The sequence below is a fragment of the Pseudophryne corroboree genome, chromosome 1, assembly GCF_028390025.1.
Source record: "Pseudophryne corroboree isolate aPseCor3 chromosome 1, aPseCor3.hap2, whole genome shotgun sequence".
NCBI classification, from domain to species: Eukaryota; Metazoa; Chordata; class Amphibia; order Anura; family Myobatrachidae; genus Pseudophryne; species Pseudophryne corroboree.
In genome coordinates, this window is record NC_086444.1 from 559,415,545 (window position 1) to 559,434,075 (window position 18,531).

Consider the following 18,531-nt stretch of genomic DNA (forward strand, 5'->3'; position numbering starts at 1 on the left):
TGCAATAAGAATGATAGAATTTTATAAAACTCAAATCTGTGACTACATGTAGTCTGTATAGACGCATAGGATTTAAATGACATAGGGGATCATTCCGAGTTGATCGCTCGCTAGCAGTTTTTAGCAGCCGTGCAAACGCATTGTCGCCGCCCACCGGGGAGTGTATTTTCGCTTTTCAGAAGTGCGAATGCCTGTGCAGCAGAGCGCCTGAAAAAACATTTTGTGGAAAAACAAGACCAGCCCTGGACTTATTCTTCGTGTGCGTTGGAGGGTTGGCTTTTGACGTCACACACCCGCCTAGCCACGCCTGCATTTTTTTCTAACACTCCCAGAAAACGGTCAGTTGACACCCAGAAACGCCCCCTTCCTGTCAATCTTCTTGCGTTGTGCCGTGCGACTGAAAATTTCGCTAGAACCTGTGCAAAACCACAAAGGACTTTGTACCCGTACTTTGGGGGTCATTCCGAGTTGTTCGCTCGGTAAATTTTTTCGCATCGCAGCGATTTTCCGCTTAGTGCGCATGCGCAATGTCCGCACTGCGCCAAGTAAATTTGCTATGCAGTTAGGAATTTTACTCACGGTTTTTTCTTCGTTCTGGTGATCGTAATGTGATTGACAGGAAGTGGGTGTTTCTGGGCGGAAACTGGCCGTTTTATGGGTGTGTGCGAAAAAACGCTACCGTTTCTGGGAAAAACGCAGGACTGGCTGGAGAAACGGAGGAGTGTCTGGGCGAACGCTGGGTGTGTTTATGACGTCAAACCAGGAACGACAAGCACTGAACTGATCGCAGATGCCGAGTAAGTCTCGAGCTACTCAGAAACTGCACAGAGATGTCTTTTCGCTATATTGCGAATCTTTCGTTCGCAATTTTAAGAAGCTAAGATTCACTCCCAGTAGGCGGCGGCTTAGCGTGTGTAAAGCTGCTAAAAGCAGCTTGCGAGCGAACAACTCGGAATGAGGGCCTTTGCACGTGCGCATTGCGGTGCATACGCATGCGCAGAAATGCAGATGTTTAGCCTGATCGCTGCGAACAACTGCAGCTAGCGATCAACTCGGAATGACCCCCATAGTTCCACCGGTGGAAGTGTTTTACCAGGTTAATGCGTAGAATGGACAGAGTAACTTCTTCCATCACCTGTCCAAAATCCATTCAATAAATGCATTATACATACATACATCTCTCCGATAGAGGTGTATCAGATATTAAACTGATAAGAACATATACTAGACAAGAAAAACAAAAAGATTTTTCCCACGCACTCTGTGGGCTATTAGTAACAAGAACTGTATACTATATAATCATAGAAAATTTAGAGCTCTTCGTTACATATATTTTGCAAAAAATATGATAAGCCTTCAGGCCAGTTCACGGTGGCTCTATTGCTGGAGGTCCTTAATACTAAGCATAAGTCCAGGGCGTGGACCCCACAAAGTCGGCTCAGGCCCAACCACCCCAGGGCCCAGGTATACAGTTCTTGTTACTAATAGCTATCTATCTACATATCTACATCTATCCTTAGAATATACACTGCTCAAAAAAATAAAGGGAACACTAAAATAACACATCCTAGATCTGAATGAATGAAATATTCTTATTAAATACTTTGTTCTTTACATAGTTGAATGTGCTGACAACAAAATCACACAAAAATTATCAATGGAAATCAAATTTATTAAACCCATGGAGGTCTGGATTTGGAGTCACCCTCAAAACTAAAGTGGAAAAACACACTACATGCTGATCCAACTTTGATGGAATGTCCTTAAAACAAGTCAAAATGAGGCTCAGTAGTGTGTGTGGCCTCCACGTGCCTGTATGACCTCCCTACAACCCACACAAGTGGCTCAGGTAGTGCAGCTCATCCAGGATGGCACATCAATGCGAGCTGTGGCAAGAAGGTTTGCTGTGTCTGTCAGCGTAGTGTCCAGAGCATGGAGGCGCTACCAGGAGATAGGCCAGTACATCAGGAGACGTTGAGGAGGCCAACAACCCAGCAGCAGGACCGCTACCTCCGCCTTTGTGCAAGGAGGAACAGGAGGAGCACTGCCAGAGCCCTGCAAAATTACCTCCAGCAAGCCACAAATGTGCATGTGTCTACTCAAACGATCAGAAACAGACTCCATGAGGGTGGTATGAGAGCCCGACGTCCACAGGTGGGGGTTGTGCTTACAGCCAAACACCGTGCAGGACGTTTGGCATTTGCCAGAGAACACCAAGATTGGCAAATTCACAACTGGCGCCCTGTGCTCTTCACAGATGAAAGCAGGTTCTCACTAAGCACATGTGACAGAGTCTGGAGACGCCAAGGAGAACGTTCTGCTGCCTGCAACATCCTCCAGCATGACCATTTGGCAGTGGGTCAGTAATGGTGTGGGGTGGCATTTCTTTGGGGGACCGCACAGCCCTCCATGTGCTCGCCAGAGGTAGCCTTACTGCCATTAGGTACAGAGATGAGATCCTCAGACCCCTTGTGAGACCATATGCTGGTGCGGTTGGCCCTGGGTTCCTCCTAATGCAAGACAATGCTACACCTCATGTGGCTGGAGTGTGTCAGCAGTTCCTGCAAGATGAAGGCATTGATGCTATGGACTGGCCCGCCCATTCCCCAGACCTGAATCCAATTGAGCACATCTGGGACATCATGTCTCACTCCATCCACCAACGCTACGTTGCACCACAGACTGTCCAGGAGTTGGCGGATGCTTTAGTCCAGGTCTGAGAGGAGATCCCTCAGGAGACCATCCGCCACCTCATCAGGAGCATGCCCAGGCATTGTAGGGAGGTCATTCAGGCACGTGGAGGCCACACACACTACTGAGCCTCATTTTGACTTGTTTTAAGGACATTACATCAAAGTTGGATCAGCCTGTAGTGTGTTTTTCCACTTTAATTTTGAGGGGGACTCCAAATCCAGACCTCCATGGGTTAATAAATTTGATTTCCATTGATAATTTTTGTGTGATTTTGTTGTCAACACATTCAACTACGTAAAGAACAAAGTATTTAATAAGAATATTTAATTCATTCAGATCTAGGATGTGTTATTTTAGTGTTCCCTTTATTTTTTTGAGCAGTGTATATATCGGGGTGCCAGCTTCTTTAATGCAGCCCACAGTGTGGTAGCGAATGGTGCCATGGGACAGTTCACACATTTAATACATTTACTAATAAATTTATTACAGATGTAATTGATCCTGTCCCAACATGGGCAGGAAGTGAGAACCCAGGTCCCCAATCCTGACCTTATCTGGCCATGAAGTGATATTGTCCAGATCTGGACAGGAACCCAGGTCTCACATACTTAAATTCCTAGACAGTCAGATATAATGTGTAAAGTTCATGTGCCGCCGAAGCGCGCACACGTTGTCTGTGGAGGGGCTAGATTAGTGTCTTCTTTATTGAGCCTAGCTCCGCCCCCACCTGCATGGCGCCGAAATTTTAAAATGCTTTTGTGTAAATGGCGCGTCGTGAATGCTGTACTGCATGGCACCCCATTCCCGAGCACCATGCTGGAGGCCAGAATAATAGTTATCCACAAAGAGGGTAGAGACCCTCGAGATTGCGCTAGCTATCGGCCGATATCCCTTTTGAATCTGGACATTAAGCTCTATGCCAAAATTTTAGCTACCCATCTCAACGGTGTGCTCCCTGGCCTGATCCATTATGATCTGGTCGGTTTTATTCCTGGCCGTCAGGCCAGAGATAACACTAGAAGAGCGATAGACCTAATACAACGACTGAACTGCAGACACACCCCGTCTATTGTCCTTTCACTGGACGCTGAAAAGGCATTCGACCGCATATCGTGGCCCTTCTTGTTTCAGACCCTACAGGCGTTTGGGATATCGGCAGAATTATTGACGGGGGTCTCTGCTCTCTACTCCTCCCCTATAGCTAAGGTCCTCACTAACGGAGTGCTGTCCGCTCCCTTCCCATTATCCAACGGTACGAGGCAGGGTTGCCCTCTCTCCCCCCTAGTGTTTGCCATGGTCATAGAACCCCTGGCTGCTGTAATAAGGAACTTTGGTAGAATCCGGGGAGTGAGGGTGGGCTCGCAGGAGTTTAAGATCTCACTTTCTGCAGACAATGTACTGCTGTCCCTCACTCAGCCACGGTCTTCGCTCCCCGCCTTGTATCAGATTATAGAGGACTATGGTTCCCTATCGAGATATAAAATTTATTTTGTTAAATCTGAAGCTATGTTATTACATATTTCAGGAGATCTTAAACGTGATCTACAGTCCTCCTATGACCTTCGCTGGCAAACCAATAAGATCAAGTACTTAGGAGTCTATATCACATCTCACTATAGCTCCCTATATTCTGAAAACTTCCCACGCATGTTCGCTAAGATTAAATGTGACCTGGCGAGATGGAAGTCCCATATCATATCCTGGCTGGGTAGGATAGTTGCCCTCAAAATTACAGTCATGCCGCAACTTCTCTACATCTTTCAAACTTTACCTGTCAAGGTCCCAGAGAGGGTTCTTAGGGATGCCCAGACCTCATTTGTGAAGTTTGTATGGAACGATAAACCTCCAAGAATAGCTTTTGCAGTTCTTCGACTCCCTCGTTCTGCAGGTGGCCAGGGATTCCCGGACGTCAGGTTTTATTACCTGGCTAGCCACCTGAACCAAATAGTGGCTTCCATTGTACCCCGTGGCTCTATTGCCTGGGTGGACATGGCGGCTCTCTCCTTGGGGATCCGTTCATTGGCTTCGCCTTGGGGCTGGGAAAACCGTACCAGCTCACTCTGACGGACTCTTCTCCTTCTCTCAAATTCCATCTATCTATCTGGCATAACTCCCTCACGAAATATAAACTGTCCTCCCCCTGCGGGATAATCCTGCTTTTCCCACTGGGGTTTCAACCCTTCGCTTCACCCCTTGGGCTAGTGCGAGAGTTCATGTGGTACATGATCACTGGATGACGATAACCGATATCAAATGTAAGTTTTCCACTCTCTCCCCTCCCTTCTTTGAATATTTCCAGATCCGACACTTCCTATTCTCCCTATCTCAACCCGAAGTTCAGCGGGATCTTACCCCCTTTGAATCCCTTTGCACCACAAAACCTATATGTAGAGGTCTAATTTCGCGAATATACTCGGTTAGTTGGGGCTTCCTCGGGCCCGCAGACTCGCCATGAACGGGAGTGGGAGAGGGACCTGGGCCCCCCCGCCGGATGATGCCTGTTGGGAGGAGGCACGAGAGGGCATAGCTAAAAGCTCTATCTCAACTCGACTTAAGGAAACATCCTATAAACTGTATTACCGGTGGTATTACACCCCGGATAAATTGTCTAGGATGTTCCCTTCTGCCACCCCGGAGTGCTGGTGAGGATGTGGACATCGGGGAACCCTCCTCCATATTTGGTGGACCTGCCCCCGTATAGCTCACTTCTGGAATAAGGTGCTTGACTTATTAAAGTCCCTCTCTGGCCTTCCCCTCGCGTTGGACCCTTGGGTATTTTTTTTGGCGCGGCCGTACCCGGATCTTGACCCGCTTCTGAATAAGCTGTTTTCCCATATAGTGGTGGCAGCTAAATCCCGAAGTCTCCCGATGCCCCTACTGTTTCTGCGCTAAATAATTACATTTGGTTTGTCGCTAACATGGGAAGGATCACTTATTATCTGCATGACTGTCCACACAAATTTGAACTCGTATGGAGTCCCTGGTTGCTTAAGATGTCCCCCCCCTACTTGATACCCTAACTGCCCCCCTGTTCAGACCTTCTGAAACTGTTCGCCACGTTGCACCTGGCTCCTCCCTCCGGACACTTACCTACCGTTTCTAGCAGTCTCTCAGTGAATAGGTAGTAACTTTCTTACATGTACATTTGTACACTGTTATATTTATACACTGCATATTGATATGTTTGGTATAACTTTCAACTTATGGCTTAGTTCGGCCTGGTTTGGCTCGATTGTGTTTGCCCTTTTCTCCTTCTCCTCCCCTCCCCGTTTCCTCCTCTCCCTCTTCTGCTGCTCCCCTTCATTTTCTTCCCTGTCTGTCTGTCTGTCGTCGTCCCCTCCTGCTGTGTCTTCCCCCCCCCCACCACTTCTTATGTGTTGAATTTATTCTTGAAAAATCTTTAGGAGAACTTTTTGTACTATGTTGTACGCCTTATTGTATTTTGCGCACTTGATTGTTTCTCCTATTATAAATAAAGAGTTAAAAAAAAAAAAAGGCGCGTCGTGCTGTTTTAACTTAATGTTGGCTATCAGCCGTGTGTGCCGCATCTGTGCGCTGGTGCACCCAGAGGAGGGTACAATGCGCTGGAAACAGCCGCTCCGCCTGAGGTGGAGACCCTGGAGTGCATCCGCCATGCTCCCGTCCCGGCACTGGTTTATGCCAGTACCAGCCTTCCATATGCCTTGTATATCCTGTGCTGAGTGCGGGAGTGTGCTCTTTTAAATGGTTACACCTGCCTCCCTACTGTGATCGCCAGTGAAGACGGGATCAAAATCCGCTGTACTATTGCTCCTGCACTTAGTGTGTGGAAGGGACAGCTCCCGGAGTGCAGCATCAGTTTTGCTATGTAGCGGCGCGCAGTCCTCATAGATGCTGCGGATCTCTGACAAGGTGCAGTGCTGCCACAGTCTTCTGGCCGCTAGTAGTGAGAAAGAGAAACAGAAGCCTCTGTAGCGCCTTTTCTCCTCCTGTGTGCATACCAGGAGCTATTTGTACAGCCGCCATTTAACCCAGGCACCCCGCTAACCGGGACCCGGGCTATACATTACCATATGTAGCCTTCCGCCATGCTGCCGGTGGCGGCGGGCTGCTTGGGGCGTCATGTCAGCAGTAAACTGCTGGATGCAAGACACCCGGGAACGGATGTCCTTGCAGCTGGGAACTCTGGCTCCAAACCCTGCAGGGTGGGACAGAGTACCCCCGGCAGCTCCCATGTAGCAGGCTGGCAGGGGCAAACTGACAGACTGTTGCAGAGTTGTAAAAGTTATAAATTAAAATAAAAGAATATAAATATATCTCTGGAGCTCCAGAGGAAGTGACCGGCTCTCCCGGGCACATTTCTAAAACTGGTCTGGGGAGGGGTATAGAGGGGGAGGAGCCAGTCTCACACATTGAAAATTTAAAGTGTCGGCTCGCCTGATCACCCCATCTATACCCCATGTTACTGCACTCCAGCGTCCCCTATGGATGATAGAGAAATATACTGTACAACTTGCATGTCAGTAGTGTATATGCTTCCATCAGTAGTATAGCGAATTGCAAAACTGATGGGACAAGTAATGTTACATGGCATAAACTCAAACAATAAATATATAACCTTAGATTTCTTTTTATTCTTTTTTTTCTTTTTTTAGAAACGACTCAAGACTCCAGGTTTTCCCTCACTGACAGCTAAACCCATGTTCCTTGTAACAGCAATAGGAAGACAGCCTCGCTCACCATGCTGCACCATACCTCCAAAGCTATTACATTTTTTAAAGAATCAGTAAAGAAAGTAACTTGAAATTGTATTTTCACATTAAATTACATTAGCAGTACGATACAACAGGATTGGGGTATTTTCGAATATAAGATCCCTTCAATTGGGTTCTTCTTAATAAAACATAAAGGTGTCTCTTATTCTGGAGACAATAATTAACCAGTGGGATCTAAGGTCACTAATATCCCTTTTACTCTGGGCCTCTGACACAGTGTATTACCTGGGGTGACAGGTCTCAGTGTGAAAGGGCTTGACCCAGGTTGTGTGTCCCAGGTCCATGGGACAGGTTATTTCCTGGACAGACCCGGGTAAGCTGCAGTGCGAAAGATTGGACCCAGGTCCCACTAAAAGGAGCTGATTGGTGACACTGGCAGACTGCAGTCACCACCCATTTTTCATGACCTCATTTTTGTGTGGCAAAAAAAATGTCCAGTTCTCATGCCTCACACATTCTTCAGTGTGAAAAGGGTTGACTCTGGGATAACCCGGGTCCAGGGTGCAGTGCACAGACCTTTAACACGGGTTGACACCAAATTCAGTAGATGGGTCGAAGTTGGGGCTTCAGTGTGAATAGGGGGTATAAATTTGAAGTCACAGAAACTCAATGAAATAAAAACGAAAGGTTTGTGCCAGTTACGTGATAACCATTGGCCAATGCAATAGAATACTTTTGTCACAGTCAGAATAGCCTCAATCAAAGCTTATAAATAAGTAAAGTTTCAGTATAATGTCATGAGAGACTCCTCTATATGAAATTTGTGATGGAAAATATTCAAAGTTATATTGATAAATCCAAATCTTATTAGCCCAATGACACTTATTTTTTTTTTTAAACTTGTCCACTAGTGTAACTGAATGACCTCATCCCACTCATCCACTGGCCACATTCCATTCGGCTGTACATTGGATGGGGAATGTTTCCAGTCCCAGACTTTAAGAGGAACATCCCAATTCTTGCCATAATTGGCTTCCACATAATCTAGAGTCTCACATGGTACATGAACCTTTAGTCCTAAAAACTCTGTCCAGCAAAGTGTAAATTTCGGGAACAGATATCTGAAATGATATAATGAACAATGGATTACGTTCTCTCAATTTATATTTAGAGGACAATATACCAAACAAGCCTTCCTCTTCTGTAAAGTATGTAAAGAAGTGTAAATGTATTTATATTAATATACAGTAGAACATGTATCACTTATTGGGTTGTCTTCCTGCTGTAGACTTGTACTTCATGGGGAGAACTAAATTAAGTCTTCAAGCTGAAATGGAGTTTACAGATTGTATATGACTTACTATACAGTAAGATGAAGTTTTCTCTGTATCAATTACTGCTAAATATGGTCTCTTCTACAGGATAAAAGGCCAGATTTATTAAGTGATGGCTTTTGCATTTAATATTATTGCTGATAATCGGCAGCTTGCAAAAACCACCGTTTAGTAAATCTAGATCAAGTATCCCTTGATAAACCATAATCCCACAACCTCCAGGCTTGCATGGGTTAAACACACTAATGATTTCTAGTCAGATGCATATAGTAACTATGTACAGAGGGTTTGTGTACAAAGTGTGGTTTCCATCTATGAGGGGGTATTCAATTGGTGCCGGTTTTTCCGACAGTTGGAAAATTTTCACTGTTTTTAGGTCGAATATGGCCTATTCAATGAAAGTGACGTTTTCTCGACTGTTGAAAAAACCAGCACTGTCAAAAAACACGTGGATCGGCAAGTTAGTCGCTGATCCACATAGTTTTGTCAAAAACGCGTCTGTTTTCGACACTTTACCGCTGATGCAGATTTGACTTGTTATCAAGTCTAATCTGCATTGTCGGAATGCTGTCCGGAAACGGCTGGCATTGTATAGTGCAGTCTCGGATCCTCTCCGTCGGAGAGGATCCAACTTCAATTGAATACACCCCTATAAGTAAGCTCTTGCCCCTGTGCATAAGAAGCATATCCAGTCTTCCCAAATAAATACTTTTGTGTTCCTGTATAAACTGTTAGCCGCTTAGATAATAAGTATGCTGTGGCAAGCTGTGTGTGATAGGTGAGGAGAGAGCAGAATGCTTTTTTGCAAAGGTACTTTTACCAGTATTATCAACATTAAATATATCATTAAAAAACTACCTCATTATCTTCTTTTCAACTACAAAGCCGTATATTCTATATACACCATAGCAAGATTGTTTTTTGCTAAAGAGAAATTAAAAACATATATATATATATATATATATATATATTCATACTTAAATTTCTTGCCACTTTTGGCTTGTGTGCCCCCATTCCACATATAATCCTCTTCTTCATAGAAGAAAAATATGTCAAGCTTCACATCTTCTCTTCCAAGAAATGAAAGTTCCAAACTATCTTCCACCTGAAAGCCAAACAAAAAGTAACACAATAACTGTCAGGATCCATCACAGATCTGATCCCAAACTAGGGTATTATTCGAATTGTATGTTGGATCAATGTATATTGTTTATGGAAAATGTAATTTTTAAAACTGAACAGGGACATTTCAGACTTCCTATCTCTCTTCTGCTAGGATTGGAAAAAGTTAATGTTTATTATAGACCACAGTGGGGTCTATAATAAAGCTGGCCCTATCTTTCCCACCATCCCACTGAGGAGAAAAGACGTTCATAGGAGGTGTCAAACTCTTTTGAAAAGGAGCTGTTAGAACTCTCTCAAGGAGGCATCTGGTCAGAGAATCTTTCCTGACTAAAGGGGGGTACACACGTAGAGATGTGTGCTGAGCAATCTATCACAGACCGCTCAGCACATATCTCTCCCCCCCGCTCAGGACTCGGCGTGAGAGGGTTAGTTAAGTTGTAAAGAAAGACAATGTAGTGAAGTTTTTTTTTTTACTATTGCCAAGTGTACAGTTTTGCAGTGCAGATTCTGAATCCCAGGTATTATTGTAACCAGCAAAGACAATCATCTCTCCATCCAACATAAACAGGGTGTCACATGATTCTTCTGTGATAAGCAAAACCCCTTCATTTATTTCCACACAGTAACAGAATGTTGTTGTTACATTATGCATTTACGGCCTAATGAAGCAGGTTTAGGTTGCAAGATTTTATTCGGTTAGCCAAATAAAGTTTGCTTTAGGTTTTTGGATAGACAATTCATGTGAGATAAAAAGAAGACTATTCTTGAATTTGGTGATGGGACACTGAAAGACTGGATCCAAACTCAAACTAGTTTTCCTTTGGAAATTCTAATAGGCATCTTTAAAACATAATTTTTTTACTTTCTATTATGAAAACAAATTAACATTAGAAACAAATCTTACACCGAATTTACAAATAATACTACTGAATTTGTAAGCAAAACAAATGGTGAAAGAAATAGTTTTTCTACAAATCTTAAAATAAAACCGACTGTAAAATCTGATTATTAGGCAAAAAAGAGCTTTAGAAACTGCAAACTTTTTGAATTCCTTCACCTGGTCAAATCAGCGCGATAATAGCCACGCTGTACGGCAGCCCGGTTTCACACAAAAGTGTTCACTGCCCAATAGGGTAGTGAGTACTTTTGTGCGCATCTGACAATCGTCCGGGTGCAAGGTGCGAGATGGGGTGCAGTTGCCGGCATATTAAATACAGCAGCAACGGCAATTCACACCCTTTGCTGGCAATTTAATTCTCCTCTAGGTCTCTATAACTAATAATTCATTAGTTTAATTCATAGGTAACAATGTACCCTGCTAGCTGCTAACAAGTAAATAATAACATAGAAAGTTACAAATTATACTGACAAAAAAAAAAGATTTAATATATAATTAAATACATTATTATTTTAAGAAACCTGAAGCTTTAACCCTGCAGTCTACTGTAAGTTGTACTTTATATTCTCTTTTCCCTTTGCCAATTTTATTGCTGCAACAAATACCTGTAAAATATATGTACATTTGTTTATATATTTACCAACTATTTAGAGATCTGGAAAGAAAACATCTCAGTACAATGGTTTCACCTATTTGTAGCAACATTGTACGAGTACTGCTTCTCAACTCTATGGATATTAAGACAATAACATCTTCCTCTATACATGTTGGCAAACATTACATCTAAAACATATATAAATGTAACAGTGCTTAATTCAAATCCTTTTTCCGACAGAGATGCCAGTATCAGTGACAAAACATAGAAGCTGACATTACAACTATTACGTGACACTGCCATCTACTGGGAAACTTTAAGATAACCCTTGTGTAACAGCATCAACCATTTTTGCAGGGAAATAAGGATCTTCTTGAATAGAAATTAATGACTTGCCATCCATGTCACATTTATAGCAAACTGTACTTAATATTTATTTATTTCGGGAGTCACTGAAGTCTCGCAAATTTCATTCTTTCATAACTTAACCATTTCAGAGATCCCTTTGTGTGAAAACTGTGATGTACTGCATGTAACACAGAAAACCAGCTAGTAGTGTGTTTACCATGCAGGTCTAATTAAATGCCAAGATGCAGCCTTTTTGTATTTTAATAATTTCTTCAGGAAGCAGGTAGTCTCTCTCTCATGTGATTTCAAACTAAGAAATATTTATTTCAAGTCAATTAATTTATTCAAATTATGCTAATGGCATAGCAAAATTTATATCAAAGCGCTATAAGTGGAAGGGGAAGGGGAGGGGAGGGGGGAGGGGGAGATACCAGTATGTTTACAGCTCTTTTTTGAGTTGATAAGATGAGTGTCCGGATTTTTTAATGAGTGAATTTGGATTCCATATAATTGCCTTGTGGGATATCCTCAGCAGGTAGTAATGGGCTAAACTGTCCCTATCTGTACCTTGCTGTGTTGGTAATTTCTAGTTTCCGTGGCTGGTTTCCAAACTTCTGCCTCACAGTCTTCACGGCCGAGTTGCGGGTTTTTGCAGCACTTCCGGTCGCGGCAATGACGTACTTCCGGTCACACGGTCCAACGCGTTTCATGCCTCAGCACTTAGTCATGGATAAGGTGGATTGCATGAGATGCTCTATTTATTGGATTAGATCTAAAAAACTTTATTTATAAAACATTTAAAAAACGGAAATCCTTTGTTTATAAAACAGGAAGTGATGTCATATTTTGGTGGGAACCTCATGCTTTTTTCTTTTACTGGTATCATTGGGGGATTAATGTGTAAATAAGTTATGTGAAGTTAATATATGTTAAAATATTATAAAAATATATTTTAAAAAGAGGTTATCTTTATTTATATAGGATATCTTTATAAGAATCTGAGTACTTTACTCTAAAAAAGTTTTTAAATTTATATCTATATTGAGACCATTCGGTTGCAAGGTTTTTAAATGGTATATCCATTTTGTTTCATTCTTTAACAATTCTGCTACATTATTTCCACCTCTCCAATTTTTTTGAACTTTTTGTATACCCATAAATGAGAGGTTGGAAGCATCTTTGCTGTGATGTTCCAGATAATGTTGGGATACACTATGAGTCGTTAGTCCTTTCTTTATATTGTATAAGTGTTCTGAGATGCGAATGCTTAATTTTCTTTTTGTTTGGCCTACATATTGGTAGCCACATGGGCATTCAATCAGGTAAATCACTCCCTCGGAATGACAGGTTATTTGACTTTGAAGATCATATTCCTTATTCGTTATATTTGATTTAAATTTGGTTATCGGTTTCATTCCTTTCTTTTTTGTAATTTTGCAAGCATTGCACTGTAAACAATGGAAATAACCTTTTGATCCAGTTCGTGTTTTTTCTTCAGTTGGGGTCAAAACTTCTTGTTAGATCTTGTCTTAAATTTTTTGCTTTTCTATAAATTATTTTTGTTTTTTTCGGAAGAATTTTATTCAATTGGTCATCCAGGTTCAAAATGTGCCAATGTTTTTTCAGCATTTTTTCTATTAAATAGTGGTCACTGCTATATTGGGTTATAAATGACAATTGATGCTCTGATTTTATTTCTTTTTGTTTATATTGGAGCATTGTTTCTCTATTCATATCTTCTACTTTCATTATCTCTTGTTCCAATGTCTTTTCGTTATAACCCTTTTCTTTGAATTTTCTTTTTATTTCCTGTGCTTGTTTCTGAAAAATCCTTTTATCTGAGCAGTTTCTTCGTATTCGTCTGAATTGTCCTCCTGGGATATTCTGTAGCCATAAGTGATGATGATTACTTCTCGTGTCAAGGGCGGTGTTCCCGCTAACCTTTTTTATGTGTGTACATGTTTGTATGTTGTTATTCTGAATAGAAATTTCCAGATCTAGATATACTATACGTTCTTTACTGAAAGTTGAAATAAACTCCAACCCATATTCATTTCGGTTCATATATTCAAAGAAGTCCTTCAGTTGCGTATCTGATCCTTCCCATATGAAAAAAAGATCATCTATGTACCTATACCATTGTTTTAGATTTTTTGCATATGGGTTGTTATGCCATATTTTTTCTTCTTCCCAGCTTGCAACAAAAAGGTTTGCATAGCATGGTGCAAAAGATGTGCCCATAGCGGTGCCCTTGCTTTGGTTGTAGAAGTTCCCTTTATACCAAAAATAATTATGGTTAAGAATAAACTCTATTCCATCCATTATAAAGTTCGTTTGATCCGTTGGGATATCTGTCATTGTTGTTAGGAACTTTCTTGTTGCTGCACAGCCTTGCTCGTGATTAATGCATGTATATAAGGATCTTACGTCACTTGTACATAAGATGAACTCTTGTTTCCACTCGACTTCTTTTATCTTCGATAGTACATCCATGGTGTCCTTTAGGAAGCTTTTTTGCTTGCTTACAAGATCTTGTAAAAATGTATCGATGTATTTTGAAAAATTAGCCGTTAACGAATTAATGCCAGAAATGATTGGCCTTCCCGGAGGTTTGTTTTCACATTTGTGCAACTTTGGTAGCTGGTATATGGTCGGAATCTTTGGATACTTATTGTACAGAAAGTCAAATTCTTTTTGGTTTATGATTCCAATGTCTCTACCCTCCTCTAGTATCTCTAGCAGTTCTTTCTGAAATTTCTTAGTTGGATCCTCAGCCAATTTTTTGTACGTTTGTTCATCTGATAGGATATTTGACATCTCCTCCTCGTATTGTTCTTTATCCATTATTACTAGCCCTCCTCCTTTATCTGCCGGCTTAATTATTCGTGAGGAATCCTCTTTCAATTGTTTTAGAGCTTCTTTCTCTCCTTTAGTTAGATTATATCGTATCTTTCTTGTATCCGGTAGCTTCTCTATTTCTTCTTCCAAGAGTCTCTGAAAAGTATGTATATGGGCCCCTTTTATATGTGCTGGATAGAACGTTGACTTTGGTTTCAGTCCAGTATGTTTATATCCATTTTTCTCTTCCACCAACTCGTCACTATTTGCTGTTGAGAAAAATTTCTTTATGCACAGTTTTCTTATATATTTCTGAGTGTCCATATACAGATCGAATTTGTTCAATTTGGCATGGGGTGCAAATTTCAATCCTTTCCTTAGTAAAGATATTTGGTCTTCTGTTGATTTCTTTTTGCTCAGATTGTAAATGCCAGCTTCCTTGATATTTTCAATTCTTTCATTTTTCAAAACTTTTTTCTTCTTTCTCCCACCCCGGACACCCCTTCTCCTGGCGATTGTTCGTCCCTCTTTTTCTTTTTCGGTACCTCTGTCCAATCCGGTGGGTCTTCTTCTTCCCACATCTCGTCTAAAAAATCAGTGTCATACTCTTCCTCATTTTCAGTATCCAGTGTTCTTTTTCTCTGGATTCCTCTCAATCTTTCCGTTTTTTTGCTATTTTCTATTTTCTCCATTAGGGCTTGATGGTCGTTTTTTTCTTCCATCTCTGCTGCCTTTACTCCATTTCTAAAGGACTCTCTTATCATTTTGTAGGGGTTCCCTTTATTATATTCAAAAAATTTTGGATTGTATAATGGATATCTTTTATTACCCACTGTTGACGGTTTTTCCTTAATTAGTGGTTCTCGTTTATCATTGTTTCTGTTCCCATTATTTTGCCATTTATTGCTTTGCCATCTGTTGTTTCTTGCGGGATTTGCCTGACTGGATGTTCTAGGATTTCCAACATTCCTTCGTTCAGTTTTACTGATCGTTTTGTTTTCTTCCAGATCTCTATAGAACTTTCGTTGTTTTTGCTGAATAATTTCATCCTCTATTTTTTCCATTTTTTTAGATAGAGGATGAAATTATTCAGCAAAAACAACGAAAGTTCTATAGAGATCTGGAAGAAAACAAAACGATCAGTAAAACTGAACGAAGGAATGTTGGAAATCCTAGAACATCCAGTCAGGCAAATCCCGCAAGAAACAACAGATGGCAAAACAATAAATGGCAAAATAATGGGAACAGAAACAATGATAAACGAGAACCACTAATTAAGGAAAAACCGTCAACAGTGGGTAATAAAAGATATCCATTATACAATCCAAAAAATTTTGAATATAATAAAGGGAACCCCTACAAAATGATGAGAGTCCTTTAGAAATGGAGTAAAGGCAGCAGAGATGGAAGAAAAAAACGACCATCAAGCCCTAATGGAGAAAATAGAAAATAGCAAAAAAACGGAAAGATTGAGAGGAATCCAGAGAAAAAGAACACTGGATACTGAAAATGAGGAAGAGTATGACACTGATTTTTTAGACGAGATGTGGGAAGAACAAGAAGACCCACCGGATTGGACAGAGGTACCGAAAAAGAAAAAGAGGGACGAACAATCGCCAGGAGAAGGGGTGTCCGGGGTGGGAGAAAGAAGAAAAAAGTTTTGAAAAATGAAAGAATTGAAAATATCAAGGAAGCTGGCATTTACAATCTGAGCAAAAAGAAATTAACAGAAGACCAAATATCTTTACTAAGGAAAGGATTGAAATTTGCACCCCATGCCAAATTGAACAAATTCGATCTGTATATGGACACTCAGAAATATATAAGAAAACTGTGCATAAAGAAATTTTTCTCAACAGCAAATAGTGACGAGTTGGTGGAAGAGAAAAATGGATATAAACATACTGGACTGAAACCAAAGTCAACGTTCTATCCAGCACATATAAAAGGGGCCCATATACATACTTTTCAGAGACTCTTGGAAGAAGAAATAGAGAAGCTACCGGATACAAGAAAGATACGATATAATCTAACTAAAGGAGAGAAAGAAGCTCTAAAACAATTGAAAGAGGATTCCTCACGAATAATTAAGCCGGCAGATAAAGGAGGAGGGCTAGTAATAATGGATAAAGAACAATACGAGGAGATGTCAAATATCCTATCAGATGAACAAACGTACAAAAAATTGGCTGAGGATCCAACTAAGAAATTTCAGAAAGAACTGCTAGAGATACTAGAGGAGGGTAGAGACATTGGAATCATAAACCAAAAAGAATTTGACTTTCTGTACAATAAGTATCCAAAGATTCCGACAATATACCAGCTACCAAAGTTGCACAAATGTGAAAACAAACCTCCGGGAAGGCCAATAATTTCTGGCATTAATTCGTTAACGGCTAATTTTTCAAAATACATCGATACATTTTTACAAGATCTTGTAAGCAAGCAAAAAAGCTTCCTAAAGGACATCATGGATGTACTATCGAAGATAAAAGAAGTCGAGTGGAAACAAGAGTTCATCTTATGTACAAGTGACGTAAGATCCTTATATACATGCATTAATCACGAGCAAGGCTGTGCAGCAACAAGAAAGTTCCTAACAACAATGACAGATATCCCAACGGATCAAACGAACTTTATAATGGATGGAATAGAGTTTATTCTTAACCATAATTATTTTTGGTATAAAGGGAACTTCTACAACCAAAGCAAGGGCACCGCTATGGGCACATCTTTTGCACCATGCTATGCAAACCTTTTTGTTGCAAGCTGGGAAGAAGAAAAAATATGGCATAACAACCCATATGCAAAAAATCTAAAACAATGGTATAGGTACATAGATGATCTTTTTTTCATATGGGAAGGATCAGATACGCAACTGAAGGACTTCTTTGAATATATGAACCGAAATGAATATGGGTTGGAGTTTATTTCAACTTTCAGTAAAGAACGTATAGTATATCTAGATCTGGAAATTTCTATTCAGAATAACAACATACAAACATGTACACACATAAAAAAGGTTAGCGGGAACACCGCCCTTGACACGAGAAGTAATCATCATCACTTATGGCTACAGAATATCCCAGGAGGACAATTCAGACGAATACGAAGAAACTGCTCAGATAAAAGGATTTTTCAGAAACAAGCACAGGAAATAAAAAGAAAATTTAAAGAAAAGGGTTATAACGAAAAGACATTGGAACAAGAGATAATGAAAGTAGAAGATATGAATAGAGAAACAATGCTCCAATATAAACAAAAAGAAATAAAATCAGAGCATCAATTGTCATTTATAACCCAATATAGCAGTGACCACTATTTAATAGAAAAAATGCTGAAAAAACATTGGCACATTTTGAACCTGGATGACCAATTGAATAAAATTCTTCCGAAAAAACCAAAAATAATTTATAGAAAAGCAAAAAATTTAAGACAAGATCTAACAAGAAGTTTTGTCCCAACTGAAGAAAAAACACGAACTGGATCAAAAGGTTATTTCCATTGTTTACAGTGCAATGCTTGCAAAATTACAAAAAAGAAAGGAATGAAACCGATAACCAAATTTAAATCAAATATAACGAATAAGGAATATGATCTTCAAAGTCAAATAACCTGTCATTCCGAGGGAGTGATTTACCTGATTGAATGCCCATGTGGCTACCAATATGTAGGCCAAACAAAAAGAAAATTAAGCATTCGCATCTCAGAACACTTATACAATATAAAGAAAGGACTAACGACTCATAGTGTATCCCAACATTATCTGGAACATCACAGCAAAGATGCTTCCAACCTCTCATTTATGGGTATACAAAAAGTTCAAAAAAATTGGAGAGGTGGAAATAATGTAGCAGAATTGTTAAAGAATGAAACAAAATGGATATACCATTTAAAAACCTTGCAACCGAATGGTCTCAATATAGATATAAATTTAAAAACTTTTTTAGAGTAAAGTACTCAGATTCTTATAAAGATATCCTATATAAATAAAGATAACCTCTT

General features: G+C 40.5%; 1 protein-coding gene and 1 non-coding gene across 3 annotated transcripts in view; both read right to left on the reverse strand.

Moving 5' to 3' along the window:
- Nucleotides 1-1,057: 1,057 nt before the first annotated feature.
- Nucleotides 1,058-1,247, reverse strand: LOC134960944 (U2 spliceosomal RNA). The gene has a single exon (XR_010187832.1). It is a non-coding gene; the product is annotated as a U2 spliceosomal RNA (small nuclear RNA).
- Nucleotides 1,248-7,468: 6,221 nt separating this feature from the next.
- FKTN (fukutin) overlaps nt 7,469-18,531 on the reverse strand; it is a 48,622-nt gene continuing 37,559 nt past the window's right edge. For both annotated transcript variants that reach the window (XM_063914145.1, XM_063914144.1), the window contains exons 9-10: nt 9,700-9,827; nt 7,469-8,509 (exon numbers count right to left, since the gene is read on the reverse strand). In XM_063914145.1, the coding sequence (XP_063770215.1) occupies nt 8,296-8,509; nt 9,700-9,827 (342 nt within the window). In that variant the 3' untranslated portion in view covers nt 7,469-8,295. The remainder of the gene's footprint in view (nt 8,510-9,699; nt 9,828-18,531) is intronic.